Source organism: Mastomys coucha, unplaced genomic scaffold (assembly GCF_008632895.1).
Source record: "Mastomys coucha isolate ucsf_1 unplaced genomic scaffold, UCSF_Mcou_1 pScaffold9, whole genome shotgun sequence".
NCBI lineage: Eukaryota > Metazoa > Chordata > Mammalia > Rodentia > Muridae > Mastomys > Mastomys coucha.
Window position 1 is genome coordinate 42093512 of NW_022196915.1, and position 15624 is coordinate 42109135.

At 49.1% G+C, this 15624-nt stretch overlaps 3 protein-coding genes across 3 annotated transcripts; 2 read left to right on the forward strand and 1 right to left on the reverse strand.

Annotated features, from left to right (window-relative positions):
* The first annotated feature begins 3607 nt into the window (after positions 1-3607).
* On the forward strand, positions 3608-4973 carry Fitm1 (fat storage inducing transmembrane protein 1). The gene is made up of 2 exons (XM_031361508.1): positions 3608-3977; positions 4335-4973. The coding sequence occupies exons 1-2, from the start codon at positions 3712-3714 to the stop codon at positions 4945-4947; spliced, it is 879 nt and encodes a 292-aa protein (XP_031217368.1). The 5' UTR covers positions 3608-3711; the 3' UTR covers positions 4948-4973.
* Positions 4974-7287: 2314 nt separating this feature from the next.
* Psme1 (proteasome activator subunit 1) lies at positions 7288-10184 on the forward strand. The gene is made up of 11 exons (XM_031362116.1): positions 7288-7461; positions 8240-8272; positions 8416-8478; positions 8571-8681; positions 8755-8800; positions 8920-9017; positions 9249-9317; positions 9400-9467; positions 9573-9627; positions 9706-9792; positions 9969-10184. The coding sequence occupies exons 1-11, from the start codon at positions 7423-7425 to the stop codon at positions 10047-10049; spliced, it is 750 nt and encodes a 249-aa protein (XP_031217976.1). The 5' UTR covers positions 7288-7422; the 3' UTR covers positions 10050-10184.
* On the reverse strand, positions 10175-14336 carry Emc9 (ER membrane protein complex subunit 9). The gene is made up of 5 exons (XM_031362118.1): positions 13932-14336; positions 13700-13776; positions 10710-10779; positions 10535-10629; positions 10175-10399 (listed from the first exon to the last, which is right to left on the reverse strand). Exons 1-5 carry the CDS (start codon positions 14127-14129, stop codon positions 10219-10221), a joined length of 621 nt encoding a protein of 206 aa, XP_031217978.1. The 5' UTR covers positions 14130-14336; the 3' UTR covers positions 10175-10218.
* Between the last annotated feature and the right edge of the window lie 1288 nt (positions 14337-15624).

Here is a 15624-nt window from a genome sequence, read left to right on the forward strand (position 1 = left end):
AGAATGATCCAGTGTTGCTCCCCCATGATTCCTGTCTTAACTTTCCTCAGTGATGGATGGCTACCTGGAGTGTAAGCCAAACAAACTCTTTCCTACCATAAACTACTTTGCTAGAATGTTGTTTTAAACTTATTTATGTGGACCCAGATATACTCCTGAAGAGCACCCTGAGCCGGGCAGTGGTGGAGTACGCCTTTAATCCCAGCACTTGGGAGGCAGAGGCAAGTGGATTTCTGAGTGTCAGGAAGAAAAACAAAACAAAAGAGAAAAAGGAAGGAAGAAAAAAAAATAACTAGGATAGTCCCAGTCTGCCATTTCACCCCTAGGATACCAGTTCATCCAGGACCTGTAGTCCACGGTTCCAAATTTAGAGAAAAATGTTAGTAATTCTCCAGGCCCCACAGAATATCCATTCTCTGAAATTACCATACAATCAAAATATAACAAAATATATATGGTACTGTTTACAACAGTTTAATCCCAGAGGAAAAAAAATGAACTCTTAGGGTTTCATGATCTCTAGAATTGTTTGTTGTTGGTTTTTTGGTTGGGGTGTTTTGTTTTGTTGGGGTTTTGTTTTTGTGTTAGCGTTTTGTGGTTGCCTCTGTTTGAGACAGCTTCACGGTAGTACAGGCTGGGCTGGAACTCACCAGGTAGATCGGCTGGCAGTGAACTTGTGTTGATCCTTGTCTTGGATAAGGTTCTACTGCTATGAGCAGACACCATGTTGCTTATAAAGACAACACTGAATTGGGGCTGGCTTACAGGTTTCAGAGGTTCAGTCCATTATCATCAAGGTGGGAGCATGGCAGCATCCAGGAAGACACGGAGCCCGAGGAACTAAGAGTTCTACATCTTCATCTGAAGGCTGCTAGAAGAATACAGCTTCCAGGCAGCTAGGACTAGGGTATTAAAGCCCATGCCCACAATGACACACCTACTCCAACAAGGCCACATTTCCTAATAGTGCCACTCCCTGAGCTAAAGTGCAAACCACCACAATCCTCCTGCTTCAAAAACTGGTTTGGTTTGGTTTGGTTTGGTTTGGTTTGGTTTGGTTTTTTGAGACAGGGTTTCTCTGTGTAGCCCTGGCTGTCCTGGAACTTACTCTAAACCAGGCTAGCCTCGACTCAAAGCTCCTCCTGCCCCTGACCCCTGAGTGCTGGAATTAAAGGCATGTATCCCCACCCAGCTTTATTTTTTTTAATTAAATTTAAAATTTTTTCTTTACAAAGTTATAAATGTTATAAATGACCAGTAACTAAAAGACCTTCAAGCATGAACGCATACTGGGGCTGGATGTGATGGTGCATACCGTTAATGCCAGCATTTGGGAGGCAAAGGTAAAAGGTAGGATTGTCCCTATTTCATGCTAGCCAGGGATCTCAAGTAAGACTGTTTCAGAAGAATGAATTGAGAAGAAAAAGGAAAAAAGGAAAAGGCTGGAGACATAGCTCAGTTGCTCTGGGTCCCATCTCCACTACTGCATTAAACTGGACATGGGGCCTGGCCAGATAGCCCAGGCTGTTAAAGTGCTTGCTGTCTGAGCCTGAAACCTGAGTTTGATTTTCAGAACTCACAGTGAAAGGAGAGAACTGATCCCAGAAAACTGCTGTCTGCTATAACAGGACTTTCTAAGACCCACCAGCAGTATAAGTAGTGAGATTTCTATTACAGCTTAAAGCTCAGGCTTTGTGCTTGGGCAGTTACCCAGCTAGCTCATCTAACTTAACCCAACTACCTAGCCTATGACCCACCAAGTGACTAGCTCTATATTTTTCTCTGCTCTGCTGGGGTCCATGTCTGTTTCCTCTGTGTCTGCTCTCAGTTCTCCTGCCTCTGCTTTTCCCTGTGTCACTCCTCTGCCGGGAAGTTCCACCCTCAACTTTTCTGCCTGAGCTATTGGCCACCAGCTCTTTATTACAACAAATCAGTAGTGAGACAACCTCTGACATAATTCTAGATTTACACTGAGTTAGGCAGGTGAGGAAAGATGAATAGTCATGAAATAGAAAACCCCTGTGATGGGCCACAGAATCAATACAGAATCCTGCCACACTTAGTTCTCTGTACAGAGACACTGAGAGGGCTGGAGAGATGGCTTAGCTGTTAAGAGCACTGACTGCTCTTCCAGAGGTCCTGAGTTCAATTCCCAGCAACCACATGGTGGCTCACAACCATCTGTAACCTTCTGATGCCCTCTTCTGGCATGCAGGTGTACATGCAGATAGAGTACTCATATAAATAAAATAAATTAATGTTAAAAAGGACATACAGAGACCTATCTTCACAAGGTGTGAAGAGGGGCGGGGGGAGAATGAGGGAGGACACTTTGGGTCTAGCTCAGTGGAAAGAAGAGGGTTGGTTTTCCCAGTCAACACTGGGCCCATAACATGGATGCCCACTGCTCTGAAACCCCACCAGTAGCTGTAAGGATGGAGGAAAGAAACAGCCACCAAGTGCTGCCCAGTGCTCAGCCTGAGAGGCCAGGTTTGTGTGAACCGTGTCACTGACTAGAGAACAGACTGAACATTTTGATGGATGCCAGATTGGATGTGTATTTCTTAGGATCTCCACCCCATCATCTGAGGACCCGGCCACACCTACCATCCTCTTATACAAGTTTCCTTCCTCAGGGCACATGAGTGTCACCTATTGATTCTTAGCATCATGAACATAAGCTGTAGCACACTAGGTGACAGACACCCTGTGCATTCATTTTGCCACCACCCGTGTGCACAGCCATCCTGGGACTAACTGGCATCTTAGAGACTTCATCTGGATGGCAGCAGGGAGTCACCGTAACTATAGGGACTACCTCCTCCCCCCTACCCCCAAATCATCCCCTTTCCACCACCTTCCCATGGTTCTAGGCTTTGTTATCTCAGAGCCCCAGGACAAGGACCCATATCTGGTGAGGGCCACACTTTCTGGTGGCAGCCTAAGGGAAGGGACACAGAAGGGATAGGCTTTTGCTTTTTGCCTGCTTGCCCGCACTCTCCCTGGCACGTTCGTGTACCCTGTTGCTGAGGCATTCCTTTACCATATTAGATCCTAGATCTTGAGGACTCTAACACAGTGACCAGCTGAGATATCCAACCTCATGGACGGAACGGCTACCTGGTTGTTATTCTGTAGGGAGATAGTTATTTTTGGAATCAGGCAACCCACAGCCCGTGATAAAGCCCTCTAATAAATCCTCTTTTGATTTAGATTGATTCTATCTGTTCTGTTCCTCTAGAAAACTCTGATTCATATAGGCATCCAAAGTTTAGGTTGGTTTTATGACCAAGATTTCCCTGTGCAGGAAAAACATGGTAGGGTTGAGATGAGCGTAGATGGGCTTCAGCTGACCAAAAATAAGACAAGCGGACACAAGCCGGTCGTGGACAAGGAGAGCTCTGAACAGCAGGTCTTGCCCTGAAACACCAACTAGAATGTGGCTGGAACTGAGAACACAAAGCTAACAGGAAAGGACACAGGCTATGTCAGGACACACTTCACCCACCCAAGGCCAGGGCCATGTTGACTGTCAGCTCTCAAACTGGCCCCTTGCTGGCCCCCTTCCCTGCCTGCCAGCTGCCAACAGGGCTCTGCCCTGTGTCTACCACACCTGTCACTGCCTATCCTTGTCTGAGGGGAGGGGAGGGGGGGCATTAGCCCCTCCTCAGCCTCCAGCAGAGCAGGCAGTTAGTGGGGAGGGGAGGGAACATGGAGCGGGGGCCGATGGTGGGGGCAGGGCTGGGGGCTGGGACCCGAGTCCGAGCACTGCTGGGATGGCTAGTCAAGGTGCTGCTCTGGGTGGCCTCTGCCTTACTGTACTTTGGAAGTGAACAAGCCGCCCGCCTCCTAGGCAGCCCTTGCTTACGGCGCCTCTACCATGCTTGGTTGGCAGCAGTGGTCATCTTTGGGCCCCTTCTGCAGTTTCACGTTAACTCTCGGACGATCTTCGCTAGCCACGGCAACTTCTTCAACATGTGAGTCCACTGAAGTCCATAGGAGCTGCCTCCCTACACTCTGGGATCCCAGCTTCCTCCTTCAGGCCTCTCTGTTCTGTTGCCAGTCTAAATGCTAAAAATAGGCTAGGAGGTTGAGAAGGTCAGGGGGAGGGGGAAGGGAGGGGGACAGGAGGGGCAGAGGGAGAGAAAAGAGCCTGGGGGCGCGGGGGAAGTAATGAGGGTGTGGACCCTAGTTGCCCCGAGGTCCTGCAACATTAAAATGATAGGAGTTATAAAAAAACAAAACAAAACTAATGATAGTGTATGGGATGCAGATCATGATGGGGAGGTCGGACACTGGGGATCTCAACTAGCTTTCCCACTTCCTGCCCACAGAAAGTTTGTGAATTCAGCATGGGGCTGGACATGCACCTTCCTGGGGGGCTTTGTGCTGCTGGTGGTGTTCCTGGCTACACGACGTATAGCAGTGACTGCCAGGCACCTGAGCCGACTGGTGGTGGGGGCAGCTGTATGGCGGGGGGCCGGACGGGCCTTCCTACTCATCGAGGACCTGACGGGTTCCTGCTTCGAGCCTCTGCCCCAGGGCCTACTGCTGCACGAGCTGCCTGACCGCAAGAGTTGCCTGGCAGCCGGCCACCAGTGGCGGGGCTACACTGTCTCCTCCCACACCTTCCTCCTCACCTTCTGCTGCCTCCTCATGGCTGAGGAGGCAGCTGTGTTTGCCAAGTACCTGGCCCATGGGCTACCAGCTGGTGTCCCACTGCGTCTTGTTTTCCTGCTCAACGTGCTGCTGCTGGGCCTCTGGAACTTCCTGCTGCTGTGCACGGTCATCTATTTCCATCAATATACCCACAAGGTGGTGGGTGCGGCAGTAGGCACGTTTGCCTGGTACCTTACCTATGGCAGCTGGTACCATCAGCCCTGGTCCCCTGGGATCCCAGGCCACGGGCTCTTCCCTCGATCCCGCTCAGTCCGAAAACATAACTGAAAGAAATAAAAGCATACCAGGCCTGGCTCTGTCTCCTCCGATTCTTTTCAGGCCTAGAGAGGGTGGGAAGGGTAAGATGCTCAAGTTCCTTCCTTGTCATTTCTTGAAGTTGCTGACCTTGAATGTGCTTTCCTGTACATGAGTTCCATTCTGTTGGTTTCCTGGTCTTCCTGAAGCTATGATGTCAAGGGATGGTACTGTTAAAGCTGCCTTTAGGTGCATATATCAGCCTCCCTCTGCAGATGCTCCGCCTCCAACCTAGTTAGTCTTCCTGCCTTCTTCAGAGACTCTCCCGATTTTCTTAGGAGACTACCTATCTAGGCAATCCATGGCAGAACCTTTTCTACCCCTATCTCATTAGAAAGGCATTCTTATCCACTTAATGACAGTTTGTTGAGCCAAGCATAGTTCTGTGCTGTGTGAAGAAGACAAGCAAGGCTTCTGCTCCAGATGAGCTCTGGAGGAAGCAAGAAAGAAGCACACAAATAACGAATGTTTGCATAGTACTTGCTCCGATCAGGCACTGCTCTGTTACAAGTTATTTATATAAATTAATATGTTTAGAGGCCCGGGAGTTCAGTGGGTAAAGTGTTCTCTGTGCAAACATCAGGACCCGTGTTTGGATTCCAGAGCCCAGATAACAAGCTGGGCATGATTACATGCACTAGTTTAGCCTATGAGCGAGCTCCAGGTTTAGTTTGAGACCCTTATTCAATGAATAAGGTCAGGGGAAAGACAAGGGAAGACACCATTCATCTCAGGTTTCCATGAACTCATGCATTGTATGCACTCTTGTGAATATACACACCAACAATTTTAATCCCTGCAACAACAACCCAGGGAGATAAATTCACTGGTGTTCCCATTTATTTAGTTGTGAAATTTTTATTATTCTTTTTAAATTTTTTTTTCAAGACAAGGTTTCTCTGTAAAGCCCTGGCTGTCCTGCAACTCACTCTGTAGACCAGGCTGACCTCAAACTCAGAAATCCACCTGCCTCTGCCTCCCAAGTGCTGGAATTAAAAGCATGTGTCACCACCGCCTGGTGAAATTTTTATTTTTTAATGTGTGTGGCTATTTTGACTGCATATGTCTTTTCACCACATGCGTACAGTGCCCATGAAGGCCAGAAGAAGGCATTGGATCCCCTAGAACTGGAGTTCGAGGCAGCTGTGAACTGTCATGTGAGTGCCAAGAACTGAACCCAGGTCCTCTGGAAGAGCAGCCAGTGCTCATAACCATTGAGCAATTTTTATTTTTTATGTTGAACAAGAAGCCAAGTACGGTGGTACAGTCCTTTTACCTCAGCACTGGGGAGGTAGAGGCAAGTGGATTTCTGTGAGTTTGAGGCTAACCTGGTCTACAGAGTGAGTTTCAGGACAGCCAGGGCAACCCAGAAAAACCTGGTCTAGAGAAACAAAAACAAAAGTTGGAAAAATATTTCTGGATGTGTGAAAATTACATGAAACTCAAAATCTCGAGTCCATAAGTTAAGTCTTATTGAAACTCGTCTGCACTAGTTAATTTCATGAACTGCTTTCCTTTCAGGGCTATTACTATATTGCTATATTACTACCACTAAGCCCTTGCAGAAAGTTTGCCTGCGTCTTGTTTAAACCATTGTATTATCCCGTCTCAAAAAACAAAACTAACGACGACAACAAAATGACTCTGCATCGCAGTCACAAGTACTGTGGCGGTACTGGGCAGGGAAGCTACTTTCTGAAGAATGATGGCGGAACATTCTCTCAGAAAAACTGACATCCAAGCTGAGAACTGAGTGAGGACATCGAGGGGAAGAGTGTTGCAGATTTCCCAAGGGCAGAATCCTTGAAGCAGAATAAACACTACCTCCAAGTATTTGCTTGTGTAATGAATGATTGTGGAAAGCAATGGACTTGAAGAGGACGGGTGATTGTGAAAGAAAAGTCTTTATAGATTTTATCATAGAGGCCTGAATCCCTGCTGTGGGGAAGGGGTTTATTTGGGAATACAGGGTGCCACCAATGGCTTTGTGCAGAGTTGATTGACTCTTGTATAAGGATGGTGCCAGCATCTCAGCATAGACGGCTCGAGGGTGGGAGTATGCTGGGCAGGGGACCACGCTGGGAAGACGAAGAGAGACCAGATCATACTCTAGATCATTGAAGATTTTAAATCCCCATGTAAGGATTTTTTCTTGCCCTGACCCTAGCAGAAGCAGGGGGTGCCGGGAAATGGGAGGCGAGAGTGGGAAGGGGCAGGGGTGCTGGCGTTGGCTGGGGGGCGGGCCTGGCTGCCAAGAGAGCCGGCGGAAACGCTACTCTGGCTGCTGGAGGAGCCCCCGCCTCTCAGTAGGCTGTCCCCGCCTCCTCCAGTCCCTCCACTCCCCAAACCCAGGAAGGCCGTGCAGGTTTCGAGCTGTGCTTTCGCTTTCCCTTCCCGCTGCCCACCCCAGGCTCCTCGTGCGGCGCTCACCACCCCCCAGCTCTGGCCATGGCCACACTGAGGGTCCATCCCGAAGCCCAAGCCAAGGTGAGCGAGCGTTGCGGGTTCGAGTGGGAAGGAGAGGCTTTAGAGAGGCGTGGTTCAGAGCGGACCAGAGCTCTGGGGAGCTCGGTCCCTAGACCCCCCACCCCCACCCCCGCACCTGAATCGGGGGTTCTGCTCCCTAGCCTACTTCCAGAAGCACCTGATCCCCTGGAAGTAGGTGAGGCGGCTGTGGTTCAGTGGAGTGAAATGAAGCCGAGAGCTAGTGTGAAGTCTGCTGGCTTGGGGCCAGGGCTACACACAGAGACCTGGGGAGGGACTTGCCCTTGCCACCTCAGACTTTCCCTCCGAAAGGGCACTCACCTGCACTCTGCCCACTGTCTACAGGGGTTCTGTTTTGTTTGAACAGAACAAAACAGGTCTCTCTATTATGTAGCTCTGGCTTTCCTGAAACTGGATCAGGCTGGCCTTGAACTCACAGAGTTGCACCTATCTGTACTTCTGGAGTGGCCTGTGGTACCACGCCTGGCCACAGGGCTTTCTTATGGCTTCTTGCACAACCCTGGTGACCCCAGGAACGTTCTTATCCCCAGATTCAGCCCCCTTGGGGATACACTGAACTCTAGATTCAGGTGTGCTGGAGACTCCCGTACCCACCCCAGGCCACCCTATATAGGGACCCATCAGACTTTCTTCAGGTGTGGCCTTAGAGGGCTCCACTCCTCCATTCCCCAGTCCAGCCCCTACACCTAAAGAGAACTGTCCTCAAAAGGATTGGCCTTAAAACTAAGTTTCTGAAGGGTTGCCTCTCTGTACCCTACAGGTGGATGTGTTCCGTGAAGACCTGTGTAGCAAGGTAAGATCTACATTATCGGGAACGCCACCCCCACCCAGCTCTGGCCACTCTGGCCTCCCTCGCTGGGCAGTGTGAGCCCTTACTTCTCTGTCTTGGAAAGAGTCTTTGCTTCTGACCCTATCCTCCTCCATTGCTTTACCCAGACAGAGAACTTGCTCGGGAGCTATTTTCCCAAGAAGATCTCAGAGTTGGATGCATTCTTAAAGGTACTGGGGTACCAGCCAGGGCTCAAGAGGAGCCTAAGGATGGGGGTGGGGTGAAATGAGAGGAACGCCCTCATCTCCAGCCCTACCACTAGGAGCCAGCTCTCAATGAAGCCAACCTGAGCAACCTGAAGGCCCCATTGGACATCCCAATACCTGATCCAGTCAAGGAGAAAGAGAAGGAGGAGAGGAAGAAGCAACAGGAGGCAAGCTGGGAGACCTGGGAGGTGGGGCAGCCACAGAGAACATCGGCCTTAGTCTTTCTCTTCCTCTCTATAGAAGGAAGAGAAGGATGAAAAGAAGAAAGGGGACGAAGACGACAAAGGTACTTGAAACATGTGCTGGGAAGGCTCTGGTGTCTCAGAGCTTCCAAGCTGTGTTCTATTCTCCCCTTTCCAAACCTCCCATGCTCAGTCATGCCCTGACCCACTGCGTACTCTCCAGGTCCTCCCTGTGGCCCAGTGAACTGCAATGAGAAGATTGTGGTCCTCCTGCAACGCCTAAAACCCGAGATTAAGGATGTCACTGAGCAACTCAATCTGGTGAGCTCTTTCCACCTTCATCTCTGCTTTAGGCATTGTCCTCTTGGTCCCTGCCAATTATTTCATGGCAAAGTAGGTGGCCCAGGCCAGGGCTCAACATAGAGCTGCCATCCCTCCATCCATCCACTTGTGGGCAGACAAGGGGAGACTAGGAACCTGGGACTTGGGGTGTGCATACGGAGAGGAGAGAAGGATGTGATGATAAAACCGTGTGCATTCCTTTGCTCTGAGGTCACTACCTGGTTGCAGCTACAGATACCTCGGATAGAGGATGGGAATAATTTTGGCGTGGCCGTCCAGGTAAGAGCAGTGCCCCCTCAATCCACAGCCCTTCTGTGCAGCCAGCCCATGTGTCCTCCCAACTCTCCACTTTCTTCCTCAGGAAAAGGTGTTTGAGCTGATGACCAGTCTTCATACCAAGCTGGAAGGCTTCCACACGCAGATCTCTAAGTGAGTAGCCTCGCTGCTATACCCTCAGCACACTCTGCTTTGAGGACAGGCCTGGGCACCCGCCTTCTCTTCCCACTCTCTACATACTGCTTCCTCTTCCCACAGGTACTTCTCCGAGAGGGGTGACGCAGTGGCCAAAGCAGCCAAGCAGCCCCACGTGGTAGGTGAGGCCCAGGTCAGGCTGCACCAGGGAAGGCAGATTTCAAGTCAGGGCTAACTAACTCTTGAGTTTCTGCAGGGTGATTATCGGCAGCTGGTGCATGAGCTGGACGAGGCAGAGTACCAGGAGATCCGTCTGATGGTCATGGAGATCCGAAATGCTTATGTGAGGAGGGTAGAGGAGGGTAGGGGTGGACAGAAGCACTTTTCCCAGGCCATCTAGTTTTTGACCAAGCAGACTTGGGGTGTAAGATGACCAAGAGCAGCCTTTCCAAAGCTAGAAATGGGATACAGAACCACTGGGGGCCTGTGGCTGACCTCCACTACTCTGTGATCCTATAGGCTGTGTTATATGACATCATCCTGAAAAACTTTGAGAAGCTCAAGAAGCCCCGTGGAGAGACAAAGGGAATGATCTATTGAGCCCCCGCTCTCATTCTATGATGGGTAGAGCAGAAACCTTCCTGCTCTTCAGCAGGAAATCTAGACTGGAAGAACCTGCTGGGGTTTCTCCCTCATTCTGCCTCCCAAACACAATAAATACATAGTTGCCCACCAGCCCATGTCTTTATTGTATTTGGACCCTTCTGGCTTAGGCATTTCCACCTGTGGAACCACTCCAGTGAGTGATTTGAGTGTTGAGCCTCTCGTTGGTCCAGTCCTGCCGAATGTCATCAAGGTGGCAGTCAAAGTCCACAAGATGCTGGTGGGCCCGGCCCTCCAACAGTGCACCCACCATCTGTCGTGATTCCTCCCAATCTCTCCACATCACTCTGAAATTTAAAACACAGGTGTCAAACGGTGTCCTTAAGACACCGGCGTAAGGATTGTGTCCAGAGAAGTCGTAGGGCAGAGGCAAAGGAAGCCTCAAGTGTTGGGCTTCCAAGAGACAGAGGTGAGGCACTCACAAGTTCTTGTCCTTAGGCACCCACTGAAGACCCTGGTTCTCCAGGACAATGACTGGAGGTACACGAGGCCGAGTCACCAGTTTCTTATTATCCAGCTGGGTGTACAAAGGGGTGAGAGCCTTAAGGACCCTCTCCCACTCCCTCCCACCTACCCACTCTAAAGCCCCAGTCTCACCATAATAAGCACTGCACTGGGGAAGAATTCTGCAATTCTCCCAGCGATTTTCAAGGCCAGAGGTCCCGGGCTGTGTAGAGGGAAGATCAGAGGAGTGAGCAGCCAACAGAGGGCAGACCCAGTTCTCCCCGGTGTTCCCAGCAGCTGGTCTGGGGGTGTTGGACATGCATGATGCTTGATTCACAATTGCTGGATGCTTCAATGCTGTGGGAAACAAATCTCAGATACTGCTGCTGAGAGATGAAGTCTAAAGTAGATGATGGAGAAGGTAATTTGCCTTTATCGTCCAGATTAAAAGGAACAGGGCCAGAGCAATGGCTCCATGGCTAGGAGTACTAACTACTCTTCCAGAGGACCTGGGTTCCAATTTGCACTCATGGCAACTGATAACCAGTCCCAGAGGAATCCAACACCCTCTTCTGGCTTCCAGGGGCACTGCATGAACATGGTATACAAATACACAATACAGGCAAAACAGAAAAATAATAAAGTTAAAAAAAAAACCTATAAAGAATTTGCTGAGTAGGAATTTAGGGAACAGCAAAAGTAGGGCAGAAGAACAGTGTGAGGTACTAGGGGAGGGACAATTAAGAATAAATTATAGAGCTGATGCTGAGCAGTGGTGGCGCACACCTTTAATCTCAGCACTTGGGAGGCAGAGGCAGGTGGATTTCTGAGTTCGAGGCCAGCCTGGTCTACAGAGTGAGTTCCAGGACAGCCAGGGCTACACAGAGAAACCCTGTCTTCAAAACCCAAAATATAAAAAGAATAAAGTGTGTATGAAAATGCTACAGTAGAACCAACTACTTTAAATGCTAACTTGAAATCATTCAGGCCATCCCTGGGAGCCACCATGAGGTTTGGCTGCATTTGACCAACTTTCTGTGTCCTGAGTCAGAAAGGCAAAACTTTTTTTTTTTTTCTGTTACTTTCAGATGCAGGCCAGAACCTAAGTATGCTTTTTCTGATACTTTGTGCTTCCTTACTCTTTCTCTGAAGCTCTGCTGCTCGTCTGAGATGAGCCTGATTCTGTGATGAGCTTGTCCCATGCTGGGCTCGTCTATGATGAGCCTGTCCCCTGTGCTGGGCTCCTCTGTGATGAGCCTGTACCCTGTGCTGGGCTTCTCTGTGATGAGCCTGTCCCATGTGCTGGGCTCTCCGTGATGAGCTTGATTTCTGTGATGAGCTCGTCTGTGATGAGCCTGACCCCTCTGCTGGGCTCGTCTGTGATGAGCCTGTCCCATGTGCTGAGCTGGTCTGTGATGAGCCTGACTTCTGTGATGAGCTTGACCCCTGTGCGATGCTCATCTCTGATGAGCCTGACCCCTGTGCTGGGCTCCTCTGTGATGAGCCTGACTGATTTCTGTGCTCCTTTAAAGCATATGGTTTGTCTTCCTTTCTTCTCTCTCTTCTGGAAAGCACAGCTTGCTTGCTCTGAGTCTTGGCTTTCTTTTCAACTCTAATAAAACCATCCTTGAGGGTTTTTTTAAACATATTTTTAACAATTTAATTTTATTTTATGTTCATTGGTGTTTTGACTTCATATATGTCTGAATGAAGGTGTTGGATCCCTGGAGTAGGAGTTACAGACAGTTGTGAGTTGCCAGGTGGGTGCTGGGAATCCACCCCAAGTCCTCTGGAAGAACAGCCAGTGCTTTTAACTGCTGAGCATCTTCCAGCCATCACTGGGTTTTTAATTTTGTTTTGCTTTGTTTTCGTTTGTTTGTTTTTCAAGACAGGGTTTCTTTGTATAGCCCTGGCTGTCCTGGAACTCACTCTGTAGACCAGGCTGGCCTCGAACTCAGAAATCCGCCTGCCTCTGCCTCCCAAGTGCTGGGATTAAAGGCGTATGCCACTCGGCCTTAAAATTCTTTTATTAATAAGACTAAGAACCCCCAAAAGGGCAATCCAATTCCCATGTGTCATCTGGCCACTATGGTCAAAACAGACCCAGACCCACGTGACACTGCTTGGCGTCCATGTATAATGATTCAGAGGCCCTCCCAGCATCTTTTTCATTGCGTATGCACAGCTTCAAGAGATTTCAGACACTTTGTCGCAGATGGCCTTACCATACCAATCTAAAGCCCAAGGGGTCCGTGGTGGGCAAGACCACACCTTGTTCCTGATTGCTTAGATACGAATGGATATCCTCGTCCCCTTATTTAAACTTTTCTCCTTCTCCAGGACCCAGAAGACAGATTTAAGAAGAGTACCAGTGCTTCACTACATTTCTTTGTCCCTCGTTCTAGCATGACCATGTTAAATATATATTTTTTCTTCTTCCTATTAAAATACATATTTTTAGCTGGGCATGGTGGAGCACAACTGTAGTCGCAGTACTCAAGAGGCAAAGGCAGATGATCTGAGTTCAAGTTTGGTCTCCAGATCAAGTTCTGGGACAGCCAGAGCTACAGCGAGAAACCCTGTCTCAAAAAACAAATAATACATTTTTTTTTAAAAAAAAAATTTTTTTACTGTAATAAGACCTCTGAAATTAAAAACTGAGATAACTTTGATGTTTACTGCAGTAACTAAATTACGTCCACATTCATACTGTACAGCTGTTAGGATGAGGTAGATCCTAAGATGGAAAGACATCAAATGTATTGAGTGCAGAGAGGAAAGCAAATTACAATAGCTTGATCTTAACCCATATCAAATGCATTTGGTCTGTAGAGTATATTTATATAAAATATACTTTTTAAAGTTGCTTTTAAGTTACTAGTCGCACTTCCTCCGTTCTTACAGCACCCGAAATGCACTTCAGAAAGTCCTCCCTCCCCCACTGCAGCTCCTTCAGGGCAGGATTCTGTCATATTCATCTCTGAGATCTCCTCACTCCTGTACTCAGTATAATGTCTGGCGTACAGCCCTGCTACCAAACACTTGACTAAAAAATAAAGGTAAAAGGAACGACGTTGGTCATTCTACACCTCACCCACAATTGCCACAAATCTCTCTCCTTCTATCCCTGCTACCCAACTCACCTCTGGTCATCCAAAACCGCATTGGCATGGTAGTACCCAGCTACCACCAGGCCGGCCTGCGCGCCCCACACATCCACCTGTCGTGAGAAAGGGGCCATCAATAACTAAACCGTGCCTCCGGCTCTACCGGTGCACAACACGGCCAATGGGCTGCGCATGCATTTAGGTTGAAGGTCCTAAAGGGGTTGGTGGGATGAAGAGAGACAAGGGGCGGGGTTCCCGATGCGCCAACCTGGTTGAGAGCGACCTCCAGCATGACGGACAAGGCCAGATGGCTATGGAAGAGGGGCACACAGTCGGTGAGACAGAGGCATTCTCCAGACCGCGTCGCGGGAGCCAGCAACAACCCGTTGACAGCAGCGTGTGGGTACCGAGAGGCGTGCAGACACATCTTCCCGTAGGCTAGGGCGGAGATCTCCACCTCCCCCATAGCGAGCGGGGCCTGCCGGCACGCCGAACCCCGACTAATGCGGCTCCCTCACCACCAGAGGCGAGCTTGGCTTCACCCTGTGTCTCCCTTCTCAGTTGGGTGTAAGATGCCCCTGACACCCGGAGACCTCTCTCTGCAGCCTGTCCCTAGCAGTGTAAAATTCCGTCCAACTGCAACCCGAGTCACCGAGCTCCGCCCTCTCTAATCACTCCCCTCTCTAACCACTCCCGGGCAGGCGCACTGGCTCGCAGGCCAGCTCCCGGTCATACCCTAACCAAGAGTCCCACCTCCGCGGTATTCTCTGATAGGGTGTGACATTATTATTTTGCCCAATCCAAAAATTAAAAAAAAAAAAAAAAAAAAAAAAAAAAAAAAAAAAAAAAAAAAAAAAAAGTCTTGCCTTGCTTTGGCCTGAAGCAAATTGGAAAGAACGCATTAGGTCAAAGGAAAGAAAGTCGCCCACAGACTTATTAGCTAACTTGCGTAGTTTATGCTTTGGTTTTTGCTTTGTTCTGTCTGGAGGGAAGGAGGACACACAAAGTCTCAGCCCAGTCAGGTCTCAAACTCACGGAGGTTTCTGCCTGGATCTGGGAAGTTGAAAGCCCTAAATTTACAGACCCTGTGCCACCACACTCAGTTCTGACTTGTTGCACGTTGGCTTCACCTGTTTACCTGCTCTGCCTGTCCTTACAGGCTTCGGGCAAAAACTGCTAGGCGAAGTACTGACTCCTAGCTGGGTGTTCCTGGGAAACTTGGTGACAACGTTGTCACCTTGCCTCTGCTATAGAAGAGTGGATGGAACTGCACCATAGCCTAATCTTCAGCAGCAAGCTCTGACCTTTGGCTTCCTTACTGTGGTGCAGAACCTTTAATGCAAAGTTCAAGTCCCTTTAGGGACTAAATATGAACACTGAATTCCAAACCGTCAAACAGATAAGAGTGCAAAATATTCTTATGCCATATTTCAAAACAGGATAAGAATTTTACTTTCAAAGCCCCTTGGAGTCTACAACAGGCCACACAGCAAAGGAACGTTGTCTGCACCACCTTCTCAGAAGTGAATCCTAAACTTGCAAACCCACTACTGAGGTGGAGGCAGGAAGATCGAGAGTTCAAAGTTAGCCTCAGCTACATAGTTTAAGACCTTGTCAAAAAACGGCTGGAGAGATGACTCAGCAGTCAAGATCCAGTTTCTGTTACCAGTGCCTATCAGGTGGCTCACAACCACCAGTGAACTCAGCTTCAGGGGATCCAGCACCTATTCAGGTCTTTCTGGGCCCCAGCATACACGTGGCATTCGCTCAGTCACATACACACAGTTAAAAACAAAACAGAAATCCCAACAGATGTAAGAACAGAAACAGACTGGGGGAGTGGACGAGAGCTAAAAGGCCAAACCCACCCCCAGTACTGTCCAGTAGACCGTGGCATGTTCCAGTTTGATGATGCCTTTTAAAGACCTTTCCTCTCGGCCAGCATGAGAAACCTCAGGGTA